At 46.4% G+C, this 27,050-nt stretch overlaps 1 protein-coding gene across 1 annotated transcript in view; it reads right to left on the bottom strand.

Annotated features, from left to right (window-relative positions):
* Positions 1-26,156, bottom strand: part of LOC135525091 (transmembrane protein 131-like) — a 28,181-nt gene extending 2,025 nt beyond the window's left edge. The window contains exons 1-13 of the mRNA XM_064952845.1: positions 26,149-26,156; positions 25,929-26,071; positions 24,326-24,506; positions 20,706-20,891; positions 15,333-15,482; positions 14,733-15,172; positions 9,300-9,529; positions 8,887-9,169; positions 8,602-8,766; positions 6,272-6,526; positions 6,072-6,150; positions 5,905-5,990; positions 3,479-3,615 (exon numbers count right to left, since the gene is read on the bottom strand). Coding sequence (XP_064808917.1) covers positions 3,479-3,615; positions 5,905-5,990; positions 6,072-6,150; positions 6,272-6,526; positions 8,602-8,766; positions 8,887-9,169; positions 9,300-9,529; positions 14,733-15,172; positions 15,333-15,482; positions 20,706-20,891; positions 24,326-24,506; positions 25,929-26,071; positions 26,149-26,156 — 2,343 coding nt within the window. The remainder of the gene's footprint in view (positions 1-3,478; positions 3,616-5,904; positions 5,991-6,071; positions 6,151-6,271; positions 6,527-8,601; positions 8,767-8,886; positions 9,170-9,299; positions 9,530-14,732; positions 15,173-15,332; positions 15,483-20,705; positions 20,892-24,325; positions 24,507-25,928; positions 26,072-26,148) is intronic.
* Positions 26,157-27,050: the final 894 nt, after the last annotated feature.

Raw genomic sequence — 27,050 nt, 5'->3', positions numbered from 1 at the left:
GTACTGTGAGGGGGTCTGACCACATGTTAAGATGGTCCTGTGAGGGGGTCTGACCACATGTTAAGATGGTCCTGTGAGGGGGTCTGACCACATGTTAAGATGGTCCTGTGAGGGGTCTGACCACAGTGATATGTATGTTAAGGTACTGTGAGGGGGTCTGACCACATGTTAAGATGGTCCTGTGAGGGGTCTGACCACATGTTAAGATGGTCCTGTGAGGGGTCTGACCACAGTGGTATGTATGTTAAGGTACTGTGAGGGGGTCTGACCACATGTTAAGATGGTCCTGTGAGGGGTCTGACCACATGTTAAGATGGTCCTGTGAAGGGGTCTGACCACATGTTAAGATGGTACTGTGAGGGGTCTGACCACATGTTAAGATGGTCCTGTGAGGGGGTCTGACCACATGTTAAGATGGTCCTGTGAGGGGTCTGACCACATGTTAAGATGGTCCTGTGAGGGGGTCTGACCACATGTTAAGATGGTACTGTGAGGGGGTCTGACCACATGTTAAGATGGTCCTGTGAGGGGGTCTGACCACAGTGGTATGTATGTTAAGGTACTGTGAGGGGGTCTGACCACAGTGATATGTATGTTAAGGTACTGTGAGGGGGTCTGACCACATGTTAAGATGGTCCTGTGAGGGGGTCTGACCACATGTTAAGATGGTCCTGTGAGGGGGTCTGACCACAGTGGTATGTATGTTAAGGTACTGTGAGGGGGTCTGACCACATGTTAAGATGGTACTGTGAGGGGGTCTGACCACATGTTAAGATGGTCCTGTGAGGGGGTCTGACCACATGTTAAGATGGTCCTGTGAGGGGGTCTGACCACAGTGATATGTATGTTAAGGTACTGTGAGGGGTCTGACCACATGTTAAGATGGTCCTGTGAGGGGTCTGACCACATGTTAAGATGGTCCTGTGAGGGGGTCTGACCACATGTTAAGATGGTCCTGTGAGGGGGTCTGACCACATGTTAAGATGGTCCTGTGAGGGGGTCTGACCACATGTTAAGATGGTCCTGTGAGGGGGTCTGACCACAGTGGTATGTATGTTAAGGTACTGTGAGGGGGTCTGACCACATGTTAAGATGGTCCTGTGAGGGGGTCTGACCACATGTTAAGATGGTCCTGTGAAGGGGTCTGACCACATGTTAAGATGGTACTGTGAGGGGGTCTGACCACATGTTAAGATGGTCCTGTGAGGGGGTCTGACCACAGTGGTATGTATGTTAAGGTACTGTGAGGGGTCTGACCACAGTGATATGTATGTTAAGGTACTGTGAGGGGGTCTGACCACATGTTAAGATGGTCCTGTGAGGGGGTCTGACCACATGTTAAGATGGTCCTGTGAGGGGTCTGACCACAGTGGTATGTATGTTAAGGTACTGTGAGGGGGTCTGACCACATGTTAAGATGGTACTGTGAGGGGGTCTGACCACATGTTAAGATGGTCCTGTGAGGGGTCTGACCACATGTTAAGATGGTACTGTGAGGGGGTCTGACCACATGTTAAGATGGTCCTGTGAGGGGGTCTGACCACATGTTAAGATGGTCCTGTGAGGGGTCTGACCACATGTTAAGATGGTCCTGTGAGGGGGTCTGACCACATGTTAAGATGGTACTGTGAGGGGTCTGACCACATGTTAAGATGGTCCTGTGAGGGGTCTGACCACAGTGGTATGTATGTTAAGGTACTGTGAGGGGGTCTGACCACATGTTAAGATGGTCCTGTGAGGGGGTCTGACCACATGTTAAGATGGTCCTGTGAGGGGTCTGACCACATGTTAAGATGGTCCTGTGAGGGGTCTGACCACATGTTAAGATGGTCCTGTGAGGGGTCTGACCACAGTGGTATGTATGTTAAGGTACTGTGAGGGGTCTGACCACATGTTAAGATGGTACTGTGAGGGGGTCTGACCACATGTTAAGATGGTCCTGTGAGGGGGTCTGACCACATGTTAAGATGGTACTGTGAGGGGGTCTGACCACATGTTAAGATGGTCCTGTGAGGGGTCTGACCACATGTTAAGATGGTCCTGTGAGGGGTCTGACCACATGTTAAGATGGTCCTGTGAGGGGGTCTGACCACATGTTAAGATGGTACTGTGAGGGGTCTGACCACATGTTAAGATGGTCCTGTGAGGGGTCTGACCACAGTGGTATGTATGTTAAGGTACTGTGAGGGGTCTGACCACATGTTAAGATGGTCCTGTGAGGGGTCTGACCACATGTTAAGATGGTCCTGTGAGGGGGTCTGACCACATGTTAAGATGGTCCTGTGAGGGGGTCTGACCACATGTTAAGATGGTACTGTGAGGGGGTCTGACCACAGTGGTATGTATGTTAAGGTACTGTGAGGGGTCTGACCACATGTTAAGATGGTTCTGTGAGGGTCTGACCACATGTTAAGATGGTCCTGTGAGGGGGTCTGACCACATGTTAAGATGGTCCTCTGCGGGGTCTGACCACATGTTAAGATGGTCCTGTGAGGGGGTCTGACCACATGTTAAGATGGTCCTGTGAGGGGTCTGACCACAGTGATATGTATGTTAAGGTACTGTGAGGGGGTCTGACCACATGTTAAGATGGTCCTGTGAGGGGTCTGACCACATGTTAAGATGGTCCTGTGAGGGGTCTGACCACATGTTAAGATGGTCCTGTGAGGGGGTCTGACCACATGTTAAGATGGTACTGTGAGGGGTCTGACCACATGTTAAGATGGTCCTGTGAGGGGTCTGACCACATGTTAAGATGGTCCTGTGAGGGGGTCTGACCACATGTTAAGATGGTACTGTGAGGGGTCTGACCACATGTTAAGATGGTCCTGTGAGGGGTCTGACCACATGTTAAGATGGTACTGTGAGGGGTCTGACCACATGTTAAGATGGTCCTGTGAGGGGTCTGACCACAGTGGTATGTATGTTAAGGTACTGTGAGGGGTCTGACCACATGTTAAGATGGTCCTGTGAGGGGGTCTGACCACATGTTAAGATGGTCCTGTGAAGGGGTCTGACCACATGTTAAGATGGTACTGTGAGGGGGTCTGACCACATGTTAAGATGGTCCTGTGAGGGGGTCTGACCACATGTTAAGATGGTCCTGTGAGGGGTCTGACCACATGTTAAGATGGTACTGTGAGGGGTCTGACCACATGTTAAGATGGTCCTGTGAGGGGTCTGACCACATGTTAAGATGGTACTGTGAGGGGGTCTGACCACATGTTAAGATGGTCCTGTGAGGGGGTCTGACCACAGTGGTATGTATGTTAAGGTACTGTGAGGGGGTCTGACCACATGTTAAGATGGTCCTGTGAGGGGGTCTGACCACATGTTAAGATGGTACTGTGAGGGGTCTGACCACAGTGGTATGTATGTTAAGGTACTGTGAGGGGGTCTGACCACGGTGGTATGTATGTTAAGGTACTGTGAGGGGGTCTGACCACAGTGGTATGTATGATAGCATGGGCGGTCTTACTGCGATGGGGACAGTGGGGGAGCTGCTGAGCCAGGAGAGCAGGGGGTTGCTGGGGGCGTCCCAGAGAGACGAGGACGCAGAGCTCAACTCAGTCTGCTGAGGCTCGGATGTCTTCGGGGAGGACATCCCACGGAAGACTGGAAAACAAACAAAACACGCCTTTAAAACTAGCAACAATTATGTGGATTGACCCACTACAGTCCGGATCACTATAGTCTAATGTGGATTGATGATCCACTACAGTCCGGATCACTACAGTCTAATGTGGATTGATCCACTACAGTCCGGATCACTACAGTCTAATGTGGATTGATGATCCACTACAGTCCGGATCACTACAGTCTAATGTGGATTGACCCACTACAGTCCGGATCACTACAGTCTAATGTGGATTGATGATCCACTACAGTCCGGATCACTACAGTCTAATGTGGATTGATGATCCACTACAGTCCGGATCACTACAGTCTAATGTGGATTGACCCACTACAGTCCGGATCACTACAGTCTAATGTGGATTGATGATCCACTTCAGTCCGGATCACTACAGTCTAATGTGGATTGACCCACTACAGTCCGGATCACTACAGTCTAATGTGGATTGATGATCCACTACAGTCCGGATCACTACAGTCTAATGTGGATTGATGATCCACTACAGTCCGGATCACTACAGTCTAATGTGGATTGATGATCCACTACAGTCCGGATCACTATAGTCTAATGTGAAATCCCCGAAATAAACCAACACTTCACCCACTACAGCACAATAACTGCAGGATTTCTAACCACGCCGAATTAAAACGCACCATCAAATGTAATGGATCCAATTTATTACAGAACTAAATGTAGTAGGCTACCTGAGCTGGAGACAGCATGACAGCACCATAAAGCCCCTAGCTGGAGACATGACAGCACTATAAAGCCCCTAGCTGGAGACAGCATGACACCACCATAAAGCCCCTAGCTGGAGACATGACACCACCATAAAGCCCCTAGCTGGAGACATGACAGCACCATAAAGCCCCTAGCTGGAGACAACATGACAGCACCATAAAGCCCCTAGCTGGAGACAGCATGACAGCACCATAAAGCCCCTAGCTGGAGACATGACAGCACCATAAAGCCCCTAGCTGGAGACAGCATGACACCACCATAAAGCCCCTAGCTGGAGACATGACACCACCATAAAGCCCCTAGCTGGAGACATGACACCACCATAAAGCCCCTAGCTGGAGATATGACAGCACCATAAAGCCCCTAGCTGGAGACAACATGACAGCACCATAAAGCCCCTAGCTGGAAACAACATGACAGCACCATAAAGCCCCTAGCTGGAGACATGGCACCACCATAAAGCCCCTAGCTGGAGACATGACATCACCATAAAGCCCCTAGCTGGAGACATGACACCACCATAAAGCCCCTAGATGGAGACAACATGACACCACCATAAAGCCCCTAGCTGGAGACATGACACCACCATAAAGCCCCTAGCTGGAGACATGACAGCACCATAAAGCCCCTAGCTGGAGACAACATGACAGCACCATAAAGCCCCTAGCTGGAGACATGACACCACCATAAAGCCCCTAGCTGGAGACATGACATCACCATAAAGCCCCTAGCTGGAGACATGACACCACCATAAAGCCCCTAGCTGGAGACATGACAGCACCATAAAGCCCCTAGCTGGAGACAACATGACAGCACCATAAAGCCCCTAGCTGGAGACATGACACCACCATAAAGCCCCTAGCTGGAGACAACATGACAGCACCATAAAGCCCCTAGCTGGAGACAACATGACAGCACCATAAAGCCCCTAGCTGGAGACAACATGACAGCACCATAAAGCCCCTAGCTGGAGACAACATGACAGCACCATAAAGCCCCTAGCTGGAGACATGACAGCACCATAAAGCCCCAAGCTGGAGACATGACAGCACCATAAAGCCCTAAGCTGGAAACAACATGACACCAACATAAAGCCCCTAGCTGGAGACATGACAGCGCCATAAAGCCCCAAGCTGGAAACAACATGACACCACCATAAAGCCCCTAGCTGGAGACATGACACCACCATAAAGCCCCTAGCTGGAGACAACATGACAGCACCATAAAGCCCCTAGCTGGAGACATGACACCACCATAAAGCCCCTAGCTGGAGACAACATGACAGCACCATAAAGCCCCTAGCTGGAGACATGACACCACCATAAAGCCCCTAGCTGGAGACATGACACCACCATAAAGCCCCAAGCTGGAGACAACATGACACCACCATAAAGCCCCTAGCTGGAGACATGACACCACCATAAAGCCCCTAGCTGGAGACATGACACCACCATAAAGCCCCTAGCTGGAGACATGACACCACCATAAAGCCTGAAGCCTCATTGTGCTCCCCTGATTCCAGTCCTTACCTCCTGTCAGATTGAAGGAGTTGTTGGGTCCGAATGCAGAGAAGGAGTTGGCAGGGTTGAATCCTATGGGAGACCATAATCCTGAGCTAGATAGGTGGAAAATGAATGGATTATTTGGAATCAGAGAAAACGACAGAGCGAGAGCGCCGGAGAGAGCGACATGTTACCTGTCTGAGCTGTCGCTCTCCACTGAGGTCACGTGAGCTAGAGTCTTCCATTGGGCTCTTTGACCTGGGCCACTGCCACCTGAAAACCATCACACTAGGGTCACAACTTGCCACCTGAAAACCATCACACTACGGTCACAACTTGTAGTCTAGTCAATACAAAAGTATCAGAGGGTTGACAATTTGCTATGGCAGCTCACCCGGGCTTCTGTCGTAACCCGCAGCCACAGCTGCAAAAGTAGGATTGCCATTCTTGCCCGGGAGAGAGGTGGCATTAGCTAACTTGTTCCCTGTTGCCTTCTTCAAGTTGGTCTCACTATTGGCATTGAGTACTTGGCTGTATGTTCCCCTGGTCACTAGGCTGGGGGAGGAGCGGGGATGGGAGTAGGTCCTAGCTGAGATGGGTCTCTTCAGGAAGGTGTCTGCATTCATGGTCTGCTGGAGACTGTCGGCTTCTGCAGGATGGAGACAGGAGGCAGTAGGGAATGTGGTGTTCCACAGGGAAGCGGAGAGAGGAGTGAGAGGAGGCAGTAGAGAATGTGGTGTTCCACAGGGAAGCGGAGAGACAGGAGAGAGGAGGCAGTCGTGAATGTGGTGTTCAACAGGGATTGATTCTAGGACCTCTATTATTTAGTTAACATTAATTACATTCATCTGCTGAAACCATCAACATTATCTTCTCAGTTGCGGTTTGCAGATGAAACGTGTCTTATATTACCCCAGATATATCTCAACAGGGGTTTTTCTGCACCAATAGAGTAACCGTGATGAATTTCAGTTTAATCCCTGAGTTGGCTTAACTTCTTTGGGGTAGGGGGCAGTATTTTCACGTCCGGATGAAAAGCGTGCCCAGAGTAAACTGCCTGCTACTCAGGCCCAGATGCTAGGATATGCATATTGTTAGTTGATTTGGATAGAAAACACTCTGACGTTTCTCAAACAGTTTGAACGATGTCTGTGAGTATAACAGAACACATATGGCAGACAAAAACCTGAGAACAAATCCAACCAGGAAGTGGGAAATCTGAGGTTTGTAGTTTTTCAAGTCATTGCCTATCGAATATACAGTGTCTATGGAGTCATATTGCACTTCCTAAGGCTTCCACTAGATGTCAACAGTCTTTAGAACCTTGTTTGAGGATTCTACTGTGAAGGAGACGGGGAATGAGAGCTGAATGAGTCAGAGCTCTGCAAGAGTGGCATGAGCAGATTACGCCTGCATTCCATTGCATTTCTGAAGACAAAGGAATTCTCCGGTTGGAATATTATTGAAGATTTATGTTAAAAACATCCTAAAGATTGATTCTATACATCGTTTGACATGTTTCTACGGACTGTAACGACACTTTTTGACTTTTCGTCTGGACATAGTGATCGCGCCTCATGAATTTGGATTACTGGGCTAAACGCGCAAACAAAAAGGAGGTATTTGGTCTTTATCGAACAAAACAAACATTTATTGTGGAATCGGGATTCCTGGGAGTGCATTCTGAAGAAGATCAAAGGTAAGTGAATATTTATTATGTTTATGTTTCTGACTTCTGTTGACTCCACAACATGGCGGATATCTGTATGGCTTGTTTGTGCGTCTGAGCGCCGTTCTCAGATTATTGCATGGTGTGCTTTAGAGACAAATACAAATACAAATGCTTTATTGCATGGTGTGTTTAAAAAAAAAATCTGACACAGCGGTTGCATTAAGGAGAAGTGGATCTAAAATTCCATGCATAACACTTGTATCTTTCATCAGTGTTTATTATGAGTATTTCTGTATATTGATGTGGTTCACTGCAAAATCACCGGATGTTTTTGGAACTACTGAACATAATGCGCCAATGTAAACTGAGATTTTTGGATATAAATATGAACTTTATCGAACAAAACATACATGTATTGTGTAACATGAAGTCCTATGAGTGTCATCTGATGAAGATCATCAAAGGCTAGTGATGAATTTGATCTCTATTTCTGCTTTTTGTGACTCCTCTCTTTGGCTGGAAAAATGGCTGTGTTTTTCTGTGACTAGGTGCTGACCTAACATAATCGTTTGGTGGGCTTTCGTCGTAAATACTTTTTGAAATCGTACACGGTGGCTGGATTTACAACCAGTGTATCTTTAAAATGGTGTAAAATACTTGTATGTTTTCAGGAATTTTAATTATGAGATTTCTGTTGTTTTGAATTTGGTGCCAGAGAGGTTAATTGATAAAATTTACGCCAACCCAGGACTGTATCCCAAATGGCACCCTAATCCCTACATAGGGCTCTGGTCTAAAGTAGTGCACTACATAGGAAATAGGCAACTGGTCTAAAGTAGTGCACTATATATGGAATAGGGCTCTGGTCTAAAGTAGTGCACTATATATGGAATAGGGCTCTGGTCTAAAGTAGTGCACTATATAGGGAATATGGCTCTGGTCTAAAGTAGTGAACTATATAGAGAATAGGGCTCTGGTCTATAGTAGTGCACTATATAGGGAATAGGGTGCCATTTTGGAAACACATTGGTCAATGTAGATAATTGACCTACGGTTGGTGGTTCTGGTGAGCAGTGGGTTGTCCCATTCAGTAGCAGCGAACTCCTTCTCTCCCTCGGAGCTGCTGCTCTGACCCAGCTCTGAAACCGAGACCGAGCCGTTGGACAACCGCTTCACCACGGGAAACGGACAAGAATCCTCCAGCTTCCCACAAGGCACTGGGGGGCAGAGAGAGTGAGCTAGGACACTGACCCTAAAGATCACGTTCAGAAGCAGAAAAAAAACAGTGACGGGACTTAAAGAAGCACCAGTGAAAAACAACAACATGTCTCCATTACCAAGTACAGAACAATCAGCCGAGTTGAGATGGGAGAGAGACCCGGGTCTGGGTCCTAGCTGTAGGGGTTTCAGAGTCCTAGCTGTAGGGGCGGTGGTGAGAGCAGAGTGGATGAGGGCTTTGGATGTGAAGACCTTGCGTTGTTTGATCTCCAGGGCTGTGATGTAAGGGAGCTCCAGGGAACTAGATTGATCATTTGTGTTGGTTTGTTGCTTGTTGTTTTGTGGTTTGGTTTCCTCTTTCTCCAGAGTCACTGCTGTTCTGCCCTTCTTCTTCACTGGTTCCTAAACAGAAGAACAAGATATTCTCCCTATACCACCCCGTTTAAAGTCTGCAAGAGTTAGTGAGTCTGCGTGGTGTGTGTGTGTGTGTGTGTATGTGTGTGTGTGTATGTCGCTCTCTCTCTCGGTCTACCTCTTTGTTGCTGGCCTCTACATCAGGGTTGGAGGTCTCTGTGGTGGTAGAGGAGCTGTCGTCATTGTCTGCCAAAACATCCTTCCGCTGGTCTCCCTGAGGTGGTTTTCCCTTTGCTCTTCTCTCCTTCTCCGCTCTCTTTCTCTGAGCATTAGTTTTACCTCTCAGCTGCTTTCCTTTAGAGTCTAGCACTGCAGGACAACACAAATACACAACTACAGTCACAACTACTGCAGGACAACACAACTACAGTCACAACTACTGCAGGACAACACAGCAACAGTCACAACTACTGCAGGACAACACAAATACGGTCACAACTACTACAGGACAACACTGCTACAGTCACAACTACTACAGGACAACACAGCAACAGTCACAACTACTACAGGACAACACAAATACACATCTACAGTCACAACTACTACAGGACAACACTGCTACAGTCACAACTACTGCAGGACAACACAACTACAGTCACAACTACTACAGGACAACACAAATACACATCTACAGTCACAACTACTACAGGACAACACAAATACAGTCACAACTACTACAGGACAACACAAATACACATCTACAGTCACAACTACTATAGGACAACACAACTACAGTCACAACTACTACAGGACAACACAAATACACATCTACAGTCACAACTACTACAGGACAACACCGCTCCAGTCACAACTACTACAGGACAACACAAATACACATCTACAGTCACAACTACTACAGGACAACACAACTACAGTCACAACTACTACAGGACAACACAAATACACATCTACAGTCACAACTACTACAGGACAACACCGCTCCAGTCACAACTACTACAGGACAACACAAATACACATCTACAGTCACAACTACTACAGGACAACACAACTACAGTCACAACTACTACAGGACAACACAAATACACATCTACAGTCACAACTACTGCAGGACAACACAACTACAGTCACAACTACTACAGGACAACACAACTACAGTCACAACTACTACAGGACAACACAAATACACATCTACAGTCACAACTACTACAGGACAACACCGCTCCAGTCACAACTACTACAGGACAACACAACTACAGTCACAACTACTACAGGACAACACAAATACACATCTACAGTCACAACTACTACAGGACAACACCGCTCCAGTCACAACTACTACAGGACAACACAACTACAGTCACAACTACTACAGGACAACACAAATACACATCTACAGTCACAACTACTGCAGGACAACACAACTACAGTCACAACTACTACAGGACAACACAACTACAGTCACAACTACTACAGGACAACACAAATACACATCTACAGTCACAACTACTACAGGACAACACAAATACACATCTACAGTCACAACTACTGCAGGACAAAACAACTATAGTCACAACTACTACAGGACAACACAAATACACATCTACAGTCACAACTACTACAGGACAACACCGCTCCAGTCACAACTACTACAGGACAACACAACTACAGTCACAACTACTACAGGACAACACAAATACACATCTACAGTCACAACTACTACAGGACAACACAAATACAGTCACAACTACTACAGGACAACACAACTACAGTCACAACTACTACAGGACAACACAAATACACATCTACAGTCACAACTACTACAGGACAACACCGCTCCAGTCACAACTACTACAGGACAACACATCTACAGTCACAACTACTACAGGACAACACCGCTCCAGTCACAACTACTACAGGACAACACAACTACAGTCACAACTACTACAGGACAACACAAATACACATCTACAGTCACAACTACTACAGGACAACACAACTACAGTCACAACTACTACAGGACAACACAAATACAGTCACAACTACTACAGGACAACACAAATACACATCTACAGTCACAACTACTACAGAACACCACAACTCCAGTCACAGCAGCATGTTTGGTTCCAAAGGGCTTGTGTGTACCTACAGTGGCATCAGGGAGTATTCATACCCCTCCATTTTGCTGTGTTACCGCCGGAATTCAAAATGGATTCAATGTTTTTTCACACACACTACCACACAATGACAGAAATATCTCATTTATACCCATCAAAAATATAAACACAACATGTTGTGTTGGTCCCATGTTTCATGAGCTGAAAAATAAAAAAAACAATATATATTTAAAAAAACAAGATATTTTCCATACACACAAAAAAGCTTATTTCTCTCAAATGTTATGCACACATTTGGTTACATCCTTATTAGTGAACATTTTTCCTTTGCCAAGATAATTGATCCACCTGACAGGTGTGGCATATCAAGAAGCTGATTAAACAGCATGATCATTGCACAGGTGCACCTTGTGCTGGGGACAATAAAAGGCCACTTTAAAATGTGCAGTTTAGTCCCACAACACAAGGCCACTGACGTCTCAAGTTGAGGGAGCGTGCAATTGGCATGCTGACTGCAGGAAGGTCCACCAGAGCTGTTTCCAGAGAATTTAATGTTCATTTCTCTACCATAAGCCACCTCCATTTTTGAGAATTTGGCAATACGTCCACATGGCTTCACAACCGCAGACCATGATCACCTGCAGGATCGTCTGAGGGGGGGAGGTGCCGAGGAGTATTTGTCTCTAATAAAGCCCATTGTGGGGGAAAACTAATTCTGATTGGCTGGGCCTGGCTCCTCAGTGGCTCTTCCAGGGCCACCAATGGCTGCAACCCTGCCCAGTCATGTGAAATCCATCGATGTGGGCCTAATGAAATTATTTAAATTGAGTGAGTAAAATATTTGAAATTGTTGCATGTTGCGCTTATATTTCTGTTCAGTATACAGTAGTCACACCCAAGTCAATACTTGGGCAGTAATTACTTTCTGGGTGGGTCTCTAAGATCTTTCCACACATGGATTGTGCAACATTTGCCCATTATTCTTTTCAAAATTCATCATTATTGCTCTGTCAAATTGGTTGTTGATCATTGCTAGACAACCATTTTCAGGTTGTGCCTTAGATTTTCAAGTAGGTTTAAGTCAAAACTCGGACACTCAGGAACATCAACTGTCTGATTGGTAAGCAACTCCAGTATAGATTTGGCCTTGTGATTTAGGTTATTGTTGTGTTGAAAGGTGAATTCATCTCCCAGTGTCTGGTGGAAAGCAGACTGAACCAGGTTTTCCTCTAGGATTTTGCCTTTGCTTAGCCCCATTCCTTTCCTTTTTTTATCCTGAAAAACTCCCCAGTCGTTAACTATTGCAAGCATTTCCATAACATGATGCAGCCACCACTACTGTGCTTAAAAATATGTAGAGTGGCACTCAGTAAGTGTTGTATTTGTCCCAAACATAACACTCTGTATTCAGAACAAACAGTTAATTGGTTTAACACATTTTTTGCAGTATTACTTTAATGCCTTGTTGCAAACAGATTGCCTAGCAACAGCCCCAAAACATCACTGCTCTAGAGGAGATCTGCAAGGGAGGAATGGCCCAAAACACCAGCAACAGTGTGTGAAAACCTTGTGAAGACTTACAGAAAACATTTGACCTCTGTCATTGCCAGCAAAGGGTATATAACAAAGTATTAAGATAAACTTTTGTTATTGACCAAATACTTATTTTCCACCATAATTGGCAAATAAATTCATTAAAAATCCTACAATGTGATTTTCTGGATTTTTTTTTTTTCATTTTGTCTGACATAGTTGAAGTGTACCTATGATGAAAATTACCGGCCTCTCTCATCTTTTTAGGTGGGAGAACTTGAACAATTGGTGGTTGACTAAATACTTTTTGCCCCACTGTATTACACTTTGGTATTGTGTGCAGGCCAGCAACAACAAAAACATAATCTACGTTTAAAAATATCTACTGTAACAACAAAATGTGGAAAAAGTCAAAGGGTGTGACTACTTTAAGGCACCAGGCGTAGAACCAAGACACTGTGTCTATTACTCTGGTCAGCCCCATCCATCATGGGTATAGAACCAAGACACTGTGTCTATTACTCTGGTCAGCCCCATCCATCATGGGTATAGAACCAAGACACTGTGTCTATTACTCTGGTCAGCCCCATCCATCATGGGTATAGAACCAAGACACTGTGTCTATTACTCTGGTCAGCCCCATCCATCATGGGTGTAGAACCAAGACACTGTGTCTATTACTCTGGTCAGCCCCATCCATCATGGGCGTAGAACCAAGACACTGTGTCTATTACTCTGGTCAGCCCCATCCATCATGGGTATAGAACCAAGACACTATGTCTATTACTCTGGTCAGCCCCATCCATCATGGGTATAGAACCAAGACACTGTCTATTACTCTGGTCAGCCCCATCCATCATGGGTATAGAACCAAGACACTGTGTCTATTACTCTGGTCAGCCCCATCCATCATGGGCGTAGAACCAAGACACTGTGTCTATTACTCTGGTCAGCCCCATCCATCATGGGCGTAGAACCAAGACCCTGTGTCTATTACTCTGGTCAGCCCCATCCATCATGGGCGTAGAACCAAGACACTGTGTCTATTACTCTGGTCAGCCCCATCCATCATGGGCGTAGAACCAAGACACTGTGTCTATTACTCTGGTCAGCCCCATCCATCATGGGTATAGAACCAAGACACTGTGTCTATTACTCTGGTCAGCCCCATCCATCATGGGTATAGAACCAAGACACTGTGTCTATTACTCTGGTCAGCCCTATCCATCATGGGTATAGAACCAAGACACTGTGTCTATTACTCTGGTCAGCCCCATCCATCATGGGTATAGAACCAAGACACTGTGTCTATTACTCTGGTCAGCCCCATCCATCATGGGTATAGAACCAAGACACTGTGTCTATTACTCTGGTCAGCCCCATCCATCATGTGTGTAGAACCAAGACACTGTGTCTATTACTCTGGTCAGCCCCATCCATCATGGGTATATAGTTAGTGTGAAATAAAATGCTACCGTTGTTCAGTGTAGAGTAATGGTACCATTGTTCAGTGTAGAGTAATGGTACCATTGTTCAGTGTAGAGTAATGGTACCATTGTTCAGTGTAGAGTAATGGTACCATTGTTCAGTGTAGAGTAATGGTACCATTGTTCAGTGTAGAGTAATGGTACCATTGTTCAGTGTAGAGTAATGGTACCATTGTTCAGTGTAGAGTAATGGTACCATTGTTCAGTGTAGAGTAATGGTACCATTGTTCAGTGTAGAGTAATGGTACCATTGTTCAGTGTAGAGTAATGGTACCATTGTTCTGTGTAGAGTAATGGTACCATTGTTCTGTGTAGAGTAATGGTACCATTGTTCAGTGTAGAGTAATGGTACCATTGTTCTGTGTAGAGTAATGGTACCATTGTTCAGTGTTGAGTAATGGTACCGTTGTTCAGTGTAGAGTAATGGTACCATTGTTCTGTGTAGAGTAATGGTACCGTTGTTCTGTGTAGACAGAGAAACGTTGTGTTCCTGTAGAGGTGGTGATTCAGGTCTGTCCAGGTCGTTATCCATGGCCCCCAGGAGGCTGGCGTAGTCTGGGTCCTCTCCCCCAGAACAGCGCCTTCTGTGGGGCAGAGACGACCCTGACCCAGGGCCCCCGTTCTGGAGGTCCAGGAGTCCTCCACCCTGCTGCCTCTTGGAGCTCCGCACCTTCCGATTGGTCAGCTGACAGGAAACCGGGGCGCCATTGGCTAGCTGGGAGGAAGAGAAGGTGGAGGAGGCTTGCATAGTTGATCGATCAAAGTCCATGCTGGCTCTCTGTCCATCAAGGTCCACGGAGGCTCTGCTGTTTCGGCTCCCGATCCGGGACACCTCGCTAGCAGAACCATACATCCCCCTGGTCGGGTTCTGGTGGGCGTCGCTGAAATCATTCAAGCTAAAAGGACAAAGAATAGTGGGGAGGTTACACGTTTAGAAGATGTAACAGTTCTCTCCACAAGAGGACCATTATATACCCCCATACGGGTGGGCTATCTGTGATGTGACACTTTAATGACAAACACATCTATCTTTTACAAAGAGGAAGTCGGACTTACTTAGCGTCACTTGAAATGCGTACTATTTCCCTGAGATCGAAGGGTCTGCCCGTCTCCATGGGAGAGTCCAGAGACAGAAGTCTCTTAAAGGGCTCCCAGATCTCCTGGGCTTCCAGGTAGGCTATAGCAATCACCAGCAGGAACATGGAGCTATGGAGGAGAAGAGCCATGTTAACAGGGAGCTACAGAACAGAGAGAAGAGCCATGTTAACAGGGAGCTACAGAACAGAGAGAAGAGCCATGTTAACAGGGAGCTACAGAACAGAGAGAAGTGCCATGTTAACAGGGAGCTACAGAACAGAGAGAAGAGCCATGTTAACAGGGAGCTACAGAACAGAGAGAAGTGCCATGTTAACAGGGAGCTACAGAGCCATGTTAACAGGGAGCTACAGAACAGAGAGAAGTGCCATGTTAACAGGGAGCTACAGAACAGAGAGAAGAGCCATGTTAACAGGGAGCTACAGAACAGAGAAGAGCCATGTTAACAGGGAGCTACAGAACAGAGAGAAGGGCCATGTTAACAGGGAGCTACAGAGCCATGTTAACAGGGAGCTACAGAGCCATGTTAACAGGGAGCTACAGAACAGAGAGAAGAGCCATGTTAACAGGGAGCTACAGAACAGAGAGAAGAGCCATGTTAACAGGGAGCTACAGAACAGAGAGAAGAGCCATGTTAACAGGGAGCTACAGAGCAGAGAGAAGAGCCATGTTAACAGGGAGCTACAGAACAGAGAGAAGAGCCATGTTAACAGGGAGCTACAGAACAGAGAGAAGTGCCATGTTAACAGGGAGCTACAGAGCCATGTTAACAGGGAGCTACAGAACAGAGAGAAGAGCCATGTTAACAGGGAGCTACAGAACAGAGAGAAGAGCCATGTTAACAGGGAGCTACAGAACAGAGAGAAGAGCCATGTTAACAGGGAGCTACAGAACAGAGAGAAGAGCCATGTTAACAGGGAGCTACAGAACAGAGAGAAGAGCCATGTTAACAGGGAGCTACAGAACAGAGAGAAGAGCCATGTTAACAGGGAGCTACAGAACAGAGAGAAGAGCCATGTTAACAGGAAGCTACAGAACAGAGAGAAGTGCCATGTTAACAGGGAGCTACAGAACAAAGAGAAGAGCCATGTTAACAGGGAGCTACAGAACAGAGAGAAGAGCCATGCTAACAGGGAGCTACAGAACAGAGCGAAGAGCCATGTTAACAGGGAGCTACAGAACAGAGAGAAGAGCCATGTTAACAGGGAGCTACAGAACAGAGAGAAGAGCCATGTTAACAGGAAGCTACAGAACAGAGAGAAGAGCCATGTTAACAGGGAGCTACAGAACAGAGAGAAGAGCCATGCTAACAGGGAGCTACAGAACAGAGAGAAGAGCCATGTTAACAGGGAGCTACAGAACAGAGAGAAGAGCCATGTTAACAGGGAGCTACAGAACAGAGAGAAGAGCCATGTTAACAGGAAGCTACAGAACAGAGAGAAGAGCCATGTTAACAGGGAGCTACAGAACAGAGAGAAGAGCCATGTTAACAGGGAGCTACAGAACAGAGAGAAGAGCCATGTTAACAGGGAGCTACAGAACAGAGAGAAGAGCCATGTTAACAGGGAGCTACAGAACAGAGAGAAGAGCCATGTTAACAGAGAGCTACAGAACAGAGAAAGAGCCATGTTAACAGGGAGCTACATAGCAGAGAGAAGAGCCATGTTAACAGGGAGCTACAGAACAGAGAGAAGTGCCATGTTAACAGGGAGCTACAGAACAGAGAAGAGCCATGTTAACAGGGAGCTACATAACAGAGAGAAGAGCCATGTTAACAGGGAGCTACAGAACAGAGAGAAGTGCCATGTTAACAGGGAGCTACAGAACAGAGAAGAGCCATGTTAACAGGGAGCTACAGAACAGAGAGAAGAGCCATGTTAACAGGGAGCTACAGAACAGAGAGAAGAGCCATGTTAACAGGGAGCTACAGAACAGAGAGAAGTGCCATGTTAACAGGGAGCTACATAGCAGAGAGAAGAGCCATGTTAACAGGGAGCTACAGAACAGAGAGAAGAGCCATGTTAACAGGAAGCTACAGAACAGAGAGAAGTGCCATGTTAACAGGGAACTACAGAACAGAGAAGTGCCATGTTAACAGGGAGCTACAGAACAGAGAAGAGTTTATTACCACATCACTTCCTGCCTAGCAACAAAGATGTAGTGTTTGGAGAAAAGGAGGAGACTCCACCTAAAGGGGGGTCCTGGTGGAAACATGTCTTTTCAGCTGTTTAGGTGAATAAACGTGGTTTGTCCGGTAGTTTTACTTATTTATTTAGAATCTAACAGTACTTTGTTGAAGCACCTTGGGCAGCGATTACAGCCTCGAGTCTTCTTGGGTATGACGCTACAAGCTTGGCACACCTGTATTTGGGGAATTTCTCCCATTCTTCTCTGCAGATCCTCTTCAAGCTCAGGTCAGGTTGGATGGGGAGTGTCGCTGCACAGCTATTTTCAGGTCTCTCCAGTGATGTTTGATTAGATTCAAGTCCGGTCTCTGACTGGGCCACTCAAAGACATTCAGAGACTTGTCCCAAAGCCACTCCTGCGTTGTTTTGGCTGTGTGCTTTGGGTCGTTGTCCTGTTGGAAGGTGAACCTTCGCCCCAGTCTGAGGTCCTGAGAGCTCTGGAGCAGGTTTTCATCAAGGATCTCTGTACTTTGCTCCGTTCATCTTTCCCTCAAACCTGACTAGTCTCCCAGTTCCTGCATCTGAAAACCATCCCCACAGCATGATGCTGCCACCACCATGCTTCACCGTAGGGATGGTGCCAAGTTTCCTCCAGACGTGACGCTTGGCATTCAGGGCAAAGTTCAATCTTGGTTTCATCAGACCAGAGAATCTCGTTGCTCATGGTCTGAGAGTTCTTTAGGCGCCTTTTGGAAAACTCCAAGTGGGCTGTCATGTGCCTTTTAAAACTTCTTTGGGCAGTATTTTGATGTCCGGATGAAAAGCCCAAAGTAAACTGCCTGCTATTCAGGCCCAGAAGCTATTTTATGCATATGATTGGTAGATTTGGATAGAAAACACTCTAAACACAAAATCCATCCAGGAAGTGGGATTTTTTTTAATGCGAGTGGTTTTCCATTGAAAACCTATTGACTATGTAATGGGTTAGTGCCCAGATTGCAGTTCCTATGGCTTCCACAGTACTGGTTTGAGCGCGTGACTGTGTGCACGCCCTTCATTCTTTTTCCTTTCTATTGAATACGCTATATTATTGTCCGGTTGAAAAATGATGGATTATTTAGATAACTGACAGCCTGGGGATTAGTCATAAACATCGTTTGACATGTTTCGATGAACTTTACCGGTACTATTAGGATGTAGTCATCTGCATGTTTTAACCGCCTTTGAGCCAGTGGATTACTGAACAAAACGCACCAACAAAACATATAAAGAGGGACTTTATCGAACAAAAGGACCATTTGTTATGTAGCTGGGACCCTTGTGATTGCAACCAGATGAAGATCTTCAAAGGTAAGCAATTTATTTTATTGCTATTTCTGACTTTCGTGACCCCTCTGCTTGGTGGGAAAATGTTTTTATGCTTTTGTGTGCGGGTCGCTGTCCTCACATGTTATGCTTTTGAAATGAAGCCTTTTTGAAATCTGACAAAGCGGCTGGATTAACTTCTTTGGGACTGGGGGGCAGTATTGAGTAGCTTGGATGAATAAGGTGCCCAGAGTAAACTGCCTGCTACTCAGGCCCGGTTGCTAATTATTGCATATTATTAATACATTTGGATAGAAAACACTCTGAAGTTTCTAAAACTGTTTGAATGATGTCTGTGAGTATAACATAACTCATATGGCAGGGAAAAACCTGAGAACAAATCCAACCAGGAAGTGGGAAATCTAAAGTTTGTAGTTTTTCAACTCATGCCCTATCGAAGATACAGTGGGATATTGGTCATATTGCACTTCTTAAGGCTTCCACTAGACATCAACAGTCTTTAGAATATTGTTTGATGCTTCTACTGTGGAGTGGGGGCCCATAAGGGCTATTTGAGCCAGGGGTCTGGCAGTGTGCCATGGGCTCGTGATGCGTATTCATGTGAAAGTTAGCTCGCGTTCCATTGCTTTTCTACAGACAAAGGAATTCTCCGGTTGGAACATTATTGAAGATTTCTGATAAAAACATCCTAAAGATTGATTCTATACTTTGTTTGACATGTTTCTACGAACTGTAATATAACTTTTCGTCTGAACTTTCGCATGGACTTGCCGGCGCGTTGTTATTTTGGATTGTGTACTAAACCCGCAAACAACGAGGCATTTGGACATAAATGAGGGACTTTATCGAACAAATCAAACATTTATTGTGGAACTGGGATTCCTGGGAGTGTATTCTGATGAATATCACCAAAGGGGGGGCAGGGTAGCCTAGTGGTGGAAGGCCACTGTGTTCTTGGGGACCTTCAATGCTGCAGAAATATATTGCGCCTCGACACAATCCTGTATCGGAGCTCTACGGATAACTCGACCTCATGCCTTTCCAAATCATGTCCAATCAATTGAATTTACCACAGGTGTACTCCAATAAAGTTGTATAAACATCCCAAGGAAGATCAATGGAAACAGGATGCACCTGAGCTCAATTTAGTGTCACATACAAAGGGTCTGTAAATAATCAGCGTCAGCTACGCTCCACAACCAGAATTTCAAGGCTGCAGTGCCATGCCCGCAGCTATAACCCAGATTGCAGTTCCTATGGCTTCCACTAGATGTCAACAGGCTTTAGACATGGTTTCAGGCTCCCTCTCGTTAAATGCAACACACCTGGGGCCTCATTTATAACCATGAGGTTCTGTTTTAGTCAGCACTGGTGAAGCTACTGGCCGGACACCGGAGGCTGTGCTCATCGGACATTTGGTGGAATCTCACGAACATTGTCTTACGACTGCAGAAAAGGACAAAATCGCCTTGTAAGCTGGATAGCAGCCCAGCTATTTAATCTTCTAGGTTAAGTTCAGCCTAAGTTAAGTTCATCTTCTGTGTGTTGAACCTCATGTTCCAACCTAGCCTGGTTTAAGCCTCTGTGTGTTGGACCTCATGTTCCAGCCTAGCCTGGTTTAAGCCTCTGTGTGTTGGACCTCATGTTCCAACCTAGCCTGGTTTAAGCCTCTGTGTGTTGAACCTCATGTTCCAGTCTAGCCTGGTTTAAGCCTCTGTGTGTTGGACCTCGTGTTCCAGTCTAGCCTGGTTTAAGCCTCTGTGTGTTGAACCTCATGTTCCAACCTAGCCTGGTTTAAGCCTCTGTGTGTTGAACCTTTGTTACTGTTTCTCATCATTGCCATCCTGCTAGCCACGCCTAGCGAGTCGTTACATAAGTATACCTCATGACGAGGGAGACGATGACGTATAGCTCCAGCTCCCAGGAGGGTCTGGGGAGGGTCTCTGTGCAGGAGGCCAGCATGTGAAAAGGTAGAGAGGCGTTCAGGACAAACACAAACTCTGACCCTCCCTCCGTCACGAGCTTCAGCTCCCGGATCACTCTGGATGACGTGAAGTCCGGTGTAAACCTGGGATAGAGACAGACAGGAAAGGAGATGCGGTCAGCCAGTGAATAGGGGCTACCTGCTACAGACATACATACAGGTTACGTGTGTTAAAACCTGCCACAGTCTCTAAACACACAGTACACAGGCTTCTTGTATTCTCGTGTCTGTGCTGGTTAACCCTAACCCTTTTTCCTGTGCAGGTTAACCCTAACCCTTTTTCCTGTGCTGCTTAACCCTAACCCTTTTTCCTGTGCTGGTTAACCCTAACCCTTTTTCCTGTGCTGCTTAACCCTAACCCTTTTTCCTGTGCTGGTTAACCCTACCCCTTTTTCCTGTGCAGGTTAACCCTAACCCTTTTTCCTGTGCTGGTTAAATTACATTTGGTGTGATACTGCAGCACAATAAGATAGAGAATGGCTTGCTGACATCTGTGAACCACAACAAGACTCTCACAATAATTCATGTGCCTACAATAAGTACCTAGATAATTTATCAGCGGGGCATTATTGTACAATTGGGTACTTAGGTTAGTTTATCAATGCATCTTAATAGCAGAAACATTTAAAAAGTGTCCCTCTGTGAAATTTACAGCCGTTTATAGAAAACCAACTGACCAGGGTGCAATTGTGTTGTTTGTCAAATGAAGTGGCCAACACAAACACCTCCACATTGTAAAGATGTTTGTCATGAGCCAGCAGAGTTCATGTTGAGTCTCTTTAGAGGCTAGAGGGGAGAGGTGAAGAGGAGCGACAAGCAGCACAGAGGAACAAGGAGCACATTCATCCTCAGTAAGACAGGAAACACACAGCGTGTGGCTGAAGACCCGTGTTAATAGAGCTGTGAGGACGCGAGAACACACGTCTGACTGCTGGCGTTTGTTTGCTCAGTGGCTGGTTACAAGGCCTCTAATCATCTTTTGACCCATTTCAGTTCGGTAGACTAGAGCGCCTTTCGGTTCCGCAGACTAGAGCGCCTCTCGGTTCCGTAGACTAGAGCTCCTCTCAGTTCCGTAGACTAGAGCTCCTCTCAGTTCAGTAGACTAGAGCTCCTCTCAGTTCAGTAGACTAGAGCTCCTCTCAGTTCCGTAGACTAGAGCTCCTCTCAGTTCCGTAGACTAGAGCTCCTCTCAGTTCAGTAGACTAGAGCTCCTCTCAGTTCCGTAGACTAGAGCTCCTCTCAGTTCAGTAGACTAGAGCTCCTCTCAGTTCCGTAGACTACAGCTCCTCTCAGTTCAGTAGACTAGAGCTCCTCTCAGTTCCGTAGACTAGAGCTCCTCTCGGTTCCGCAGACTAGAGCTCCTCTCGGTTCAGCAGACTACAGCTCCTCTCGGTTCAGCAGACTACAGCTCCTCTCGGTTCAGCAGACTACAGCTCCTCTCGGTTCAGCAGACTACAGCTCCTCTCGGTTCAGCAGACTAGAGCTCCTCTCAGTTCAGCAGACTAGAGCTCCTCTCAGTTCAGTAGACTAGAGCTCCTCTCAGTTCAGTAGACTAGAGCTCCTCTCAGTTCAGTAGACTAGAGCTCCTCTCAGTTCAGTAGACTAGAGCTCCTCTCAGTTCAGTAGACTAGAGCTCCTCTCAGTTCAGTAGACTAGAGCTCCTCTCAGTTCAGTAGACTAGAGCTCCTCTCAGTTCAGTAGACTAGAGCTCCTCTCAGTTCAGTAGACTAGAGCTCCTCTCAGTTCAGTAGACTAGAGCTCCTCTCAGTTCCGTAGACTAGAGCTCCTCTCGGTTCCGTAGACTAGAGCTCCTCTCGGTTCCGTAGACTAGAGCTCCTCTCGGTTCAGTAGACTAGAGCTCCTCTCGGTTCCGTAGACTAGAGCTCCTCTCGGTTCAGTAGACTAGAGCTCCTCTCGGTTCAGTAGACTAGAGCTCCTCTCGGTTCCGTAGACTAGAGCTCCTCTCAGTTCAGTAGACTAGAGCTCCTCTCAGTTCCGTAGACTAGAGCTCCTCTCGGTTCCGCAGACTAGAGCGCCTCTCGGTTCCGCAGACTAGAGCGCCTCTCGGTTCCGCAGACTAGAGCTCCTCTCGGTTCAGCAGACTAGAGCTCCTCTCGGTTCAGCAGACTAGAGCTCCTCTCGGTTCAGCAGACTAGAGCTCCTCTCTGTTCAGCAGACTAGAGCTCCTCTCGGTTCAGCAGACTAGAGCTCCTCTCAGTTCAGCAGACTAGAGCTCCTCTCAGTTCAGCAGACTAGAGCTCCTCTCAGTTCAGTAGACTAGAGCTCCTCTCAGTTCAGTAGACTAGAGCTCCTCTCAGTTCAGTAGACTAGAGCTCCTCTCAGTTCAGTAGACTAGAGCTCCTCTCAGTTCAGTAGACTAGAGCTCCTCTCAGTTCAGTAGACTAGAGCTCCTCTCAGTTCCGTAGACTAGAGCTCCTCTCAGTTCAGTAGACTAGAGCTCCTCTCAGTTCCGTAGACTAGAGCTCCTCTCAGTTCCGTAGACTAGAGCTCCTCTCAGTTCAGTAGACTAGAGCTCCTCTCGGTTCCGTAGACTAGAGCTCCTCTCGGTTCCGCAGACTAGAGCGCCTCTCGGTTCCGCAGACTAGAGCTCCTCTCGGTTCAGTAGACTACAGCTCCTCTCAGTTCAGTAGACTAGAGCTCCTCTCAGTTCAGTAGACTAGAGCTCCTCTCAGTTCAGTAGACTAGAGCTCCTCTCAGTTCAGTAGACTAGAGCTCCTCTCAGTTCAGTAGACTAGAGCTCCTCTCAGTTCAGTAGACTAGAGCTCCTCTCAGTTCAGTAGACTAGAGCTCCTCTCAGTTCAGTAGACTAGAGCTCCTCTCAGTTCAGTAGACTAGAGCTCCTCTCAGTTCAGTAGACTAGAGCTCCTCTCAGTTCAGTAGACTAGAGCTCCTCTCAGTTCAGTAGACTAGAGCTCCTCTCAGTTCAGTAGACTAGAGCTCCTCTCAGTTCAGTAGACTAGAGCTCCTCTCAGTTCAGTAGACTAGAGCTCCTCTCAGTTCAGTGGACTAGAGCTCCTCTCAGTTCCGTAGACTAGAGCTCCTCTCAGTTCCGTAGACTAGAGCTCCTCTCAGTTCCGTAGACTAGAGCTCCTCTCAGTTCAGTAGACTAGAGCTCCTCTCAGTTCCGTAGACTAGAGCTCCTCTCAGTTCAGTAGACTAGAGCTCCTCTCAGTTCAGTAGACTAGAGCTCCTCTCAGTTCCGTAGACTAGAGCATCTCTGAGTTCCGTAGACTACAGCTCCTCTCCTCAGCTATATTTCACATTACAAGACACAGTCAAATGAATGTGATTAATTTGCGTTAGAAGCTATTAAAGACATTTTGTTACAGGAATCCATTTCTGCACCATAGAATGACGGATAAGCCCATCCTGTCGCCACTTGGCCTCTGATGGACACTGTAATGTGTCTTATCAGTAAGTGAATGGTGAATGATATGTGAGTAAGCAAAACTACTAAACAGCTACTGTGATTTTTACAAACAATTGGCTGAACTTACAGTATCACAAGGTCTTCAGAAGCGTTTGGTTTAAGTGTAAATTGCCGACAGTTGAGAACTTTGAATCCGTATCCTTGGCAGGGCTGGCCGTTGATCTCTGCAGAGCGGATATACAAGGGGAGTAGACCAGCGTTCTCCACCCTGAAGGTTCTTCTCAGAGTGGACTTGGGCTCGTTGATCTCTGCAGAGACGTGTTAAAGAGTGACATTGGTTTAAAATGGAGACTTGATAGTGCATTGGTGAGGCAGGGTTTTGAACATGATTGAAAGCATGATTAGCAGTGGCAGCATTATCACGAAGGGATACTCTGCACTAACTCCAACAGGGAATCGCACTTCCCTAGTTTTCGACTGGGACATAGTGACGAGGCCGTGAACTGGGTAAAGGGTAAGTCACTGGCGGTGCTGTCTTTGAGAAGTTAAAGGTAATATACAGAGTCTAGTGAGAGTCTACACGGGGCCCTGTACGGCTTCGCACGGGGCCCTGAACGGCTTCGCACGGGGCCCTGAACGGCGTCGCACGGGGCCCTGTTCGGCTTCGCACGGGGCCCTGTTCGGCTTTACAAATTGTAAGAAAAGGTATAGAACATATTCTAAATGAATAACAAATCCAAAACAAAGATCTCTTGATTGTGTATGTCGTCACACCCCCAGAGTTAATACGTGGTGGTCTTCACACCCCCAGAGTTAATACGTGGCGGTCTTCACACCCCCAGAGTTAATACGTGGCGGTCTTCACACCCCCAGAGTTAATACGTGGTGGTCTTCACACCCCCAGAGTTAATACGTGGTGGTCTTCACACCCCCAGAGTTAATACGTGGGAGTCTTCACACCCCCAGAGTTAATACGTGGGGGTCTTCACACAACCAGAGTTAATTTTGAAAAAGACTCTACCAACTCTGCACAACTCTTAAGGTAAAAACATGTCCATTGTTTTTGTCAAAATTGCAAAAGTTCAGTAAATGCGGTTGGGAATCATTGATGGACTGTAATATCCAAACCTTCTTAGATTTTTCAAGCAGATTTAAAGTGTACCCCTCGGGAACACTTTAACAGCTATTGGAAAGCCATTCTGGTGAGTATTTGACATTACAATGTGTGGAATTGTCCAAATGAAAAATAAAACTATCCCAGGATGAGGTATTCAGAAGACTGAGGCCGGTTTTCCTCTGTTACTTGGGCTTTGCTCCTTTCATATTTCTTTTGATCCTGACAACCTCACCAGTCCCTGCCAGGGATAAGAATACCCATAACATGATGCTGCCACCACGATACTTGAATAAAGATATCAACTAATAGCAGGTATAGTCGTTGTTGGTGTGGGGACTTCTATTTCTTCGGAGTTAAAAAAGTTAACTACAAATAAGAAGTTAAAAACTATATTTATTGAATATTATATGAATTCTATAAATAAAATAAAAAGTGCAATTTGGGTGCAATCAATTAGCTTAATTTCTCAGAGATCAAATTATAATTCAACAAAACAATGCAGCAGGAACGTTAATCTGATTTTAAGTACAGAAAGTATTTCAGCCCAATCTGAACGGTGGGTGTCATGGCCGCTGAAAGGAGATGGAACGACCCACTGGGCCCTGTAACTCACTCTCTGTGCAGTCCTTCAGCAACGCCTCCGTCATTTGGAAGCGAAGGGAGCTGTCTGGTCCAGGGAGTTTCCCAGCTACCTGCAGGCTTCCCGTGGTTCCCTGGCCACGAACCACGATCACATCTATCACAGTCAGGTTGTTCCTGTAATACAAGACAACACAGTGGGTCAACTTATTCCTAAAATACAACTAGGAACAACACAGAGTACAGCGAGCTACTGTGCCATGGCTCTAAGACGGCCAAACTAGTCTTGACATCAAAAAGTACAATAATCACTATCAATTCATTTACAACAGCAGACAGGGGGGTTCACTCTGAATATGACAGTGTAGGGATGGGGGGGGTAATACTCTACTGAATATGGGGGGGGGTAATACTCTGAATATGACACAGTGTAGGGATGGGGGGTAATACTCTGAATATGACACAGTGTAGGGATGGGGGGGGTAATACTCTGAATATGACACAGTGTAGGGATGGGGGTAATACTCTGAATATGACACAGTGTAGGGATGGGGGGTAATACTCTGAATATGACACAGTGTAGGGATGGGGGGTAATACTCTGAATATGACACAGTGTAGGGATGGGGGGTAATACTCTGAATATGACACAGTGTAGGGATGGGGGGGGTAATACTCTGAATATGACACAGTGTAGGGATGGGGGGTAATACTCTGAATATGACACAGTGTAGGGATGGGGGGGGGTAATACTCTGAATATGACACAGTGTAGGGATGGGGGGAATATGACAGTGTAAAACTCTGAATATGACACAGTGTAGGGATGGGGGGTAATACTCTGAATATGACACAGTGTAGGGATGGGGGGTAATACTCTGAATATGACACAGTGTAGGGATGGGGGGCATACTCTGAATATGACACAGTGTAGGGATGGGGGTAATACTCTGAATATGACACAGTGTAGGGATGGGGGGGCAATACTCTGAATATGACACAGTGTAGGGATGGGGGGGGGGGGGCAAAACTCTGAATATGACACAGTGTAGGGATGGGGGTAATACTCTGAATATGACAGTGTAGGGATGGGGGGGGTAATACTCTGAATATGACACAGTGTAGGGATGGGGGGTAATACTCTGAATATGACACAGT

This window comes from Oncorhynchus masou, chromosome 31, assembly GCF_036934945.1.
Source record: "Oncorhynchus masou masou isolate Uvic2021 chromosome 31, UVic_Omas_1.1, whole genome shotgun sequence".
In the NCBI taxonomy this organism is placed as follows: Eukaryota; Metazoa; Chordata; class Actinopteri; order Salmoniformes; family Salmonidae; genus Oncorhynchus; species Oncorhynchus masou.
This window is presented reverse-complemented; position numbering and strand designations above follow the sequence as displayed.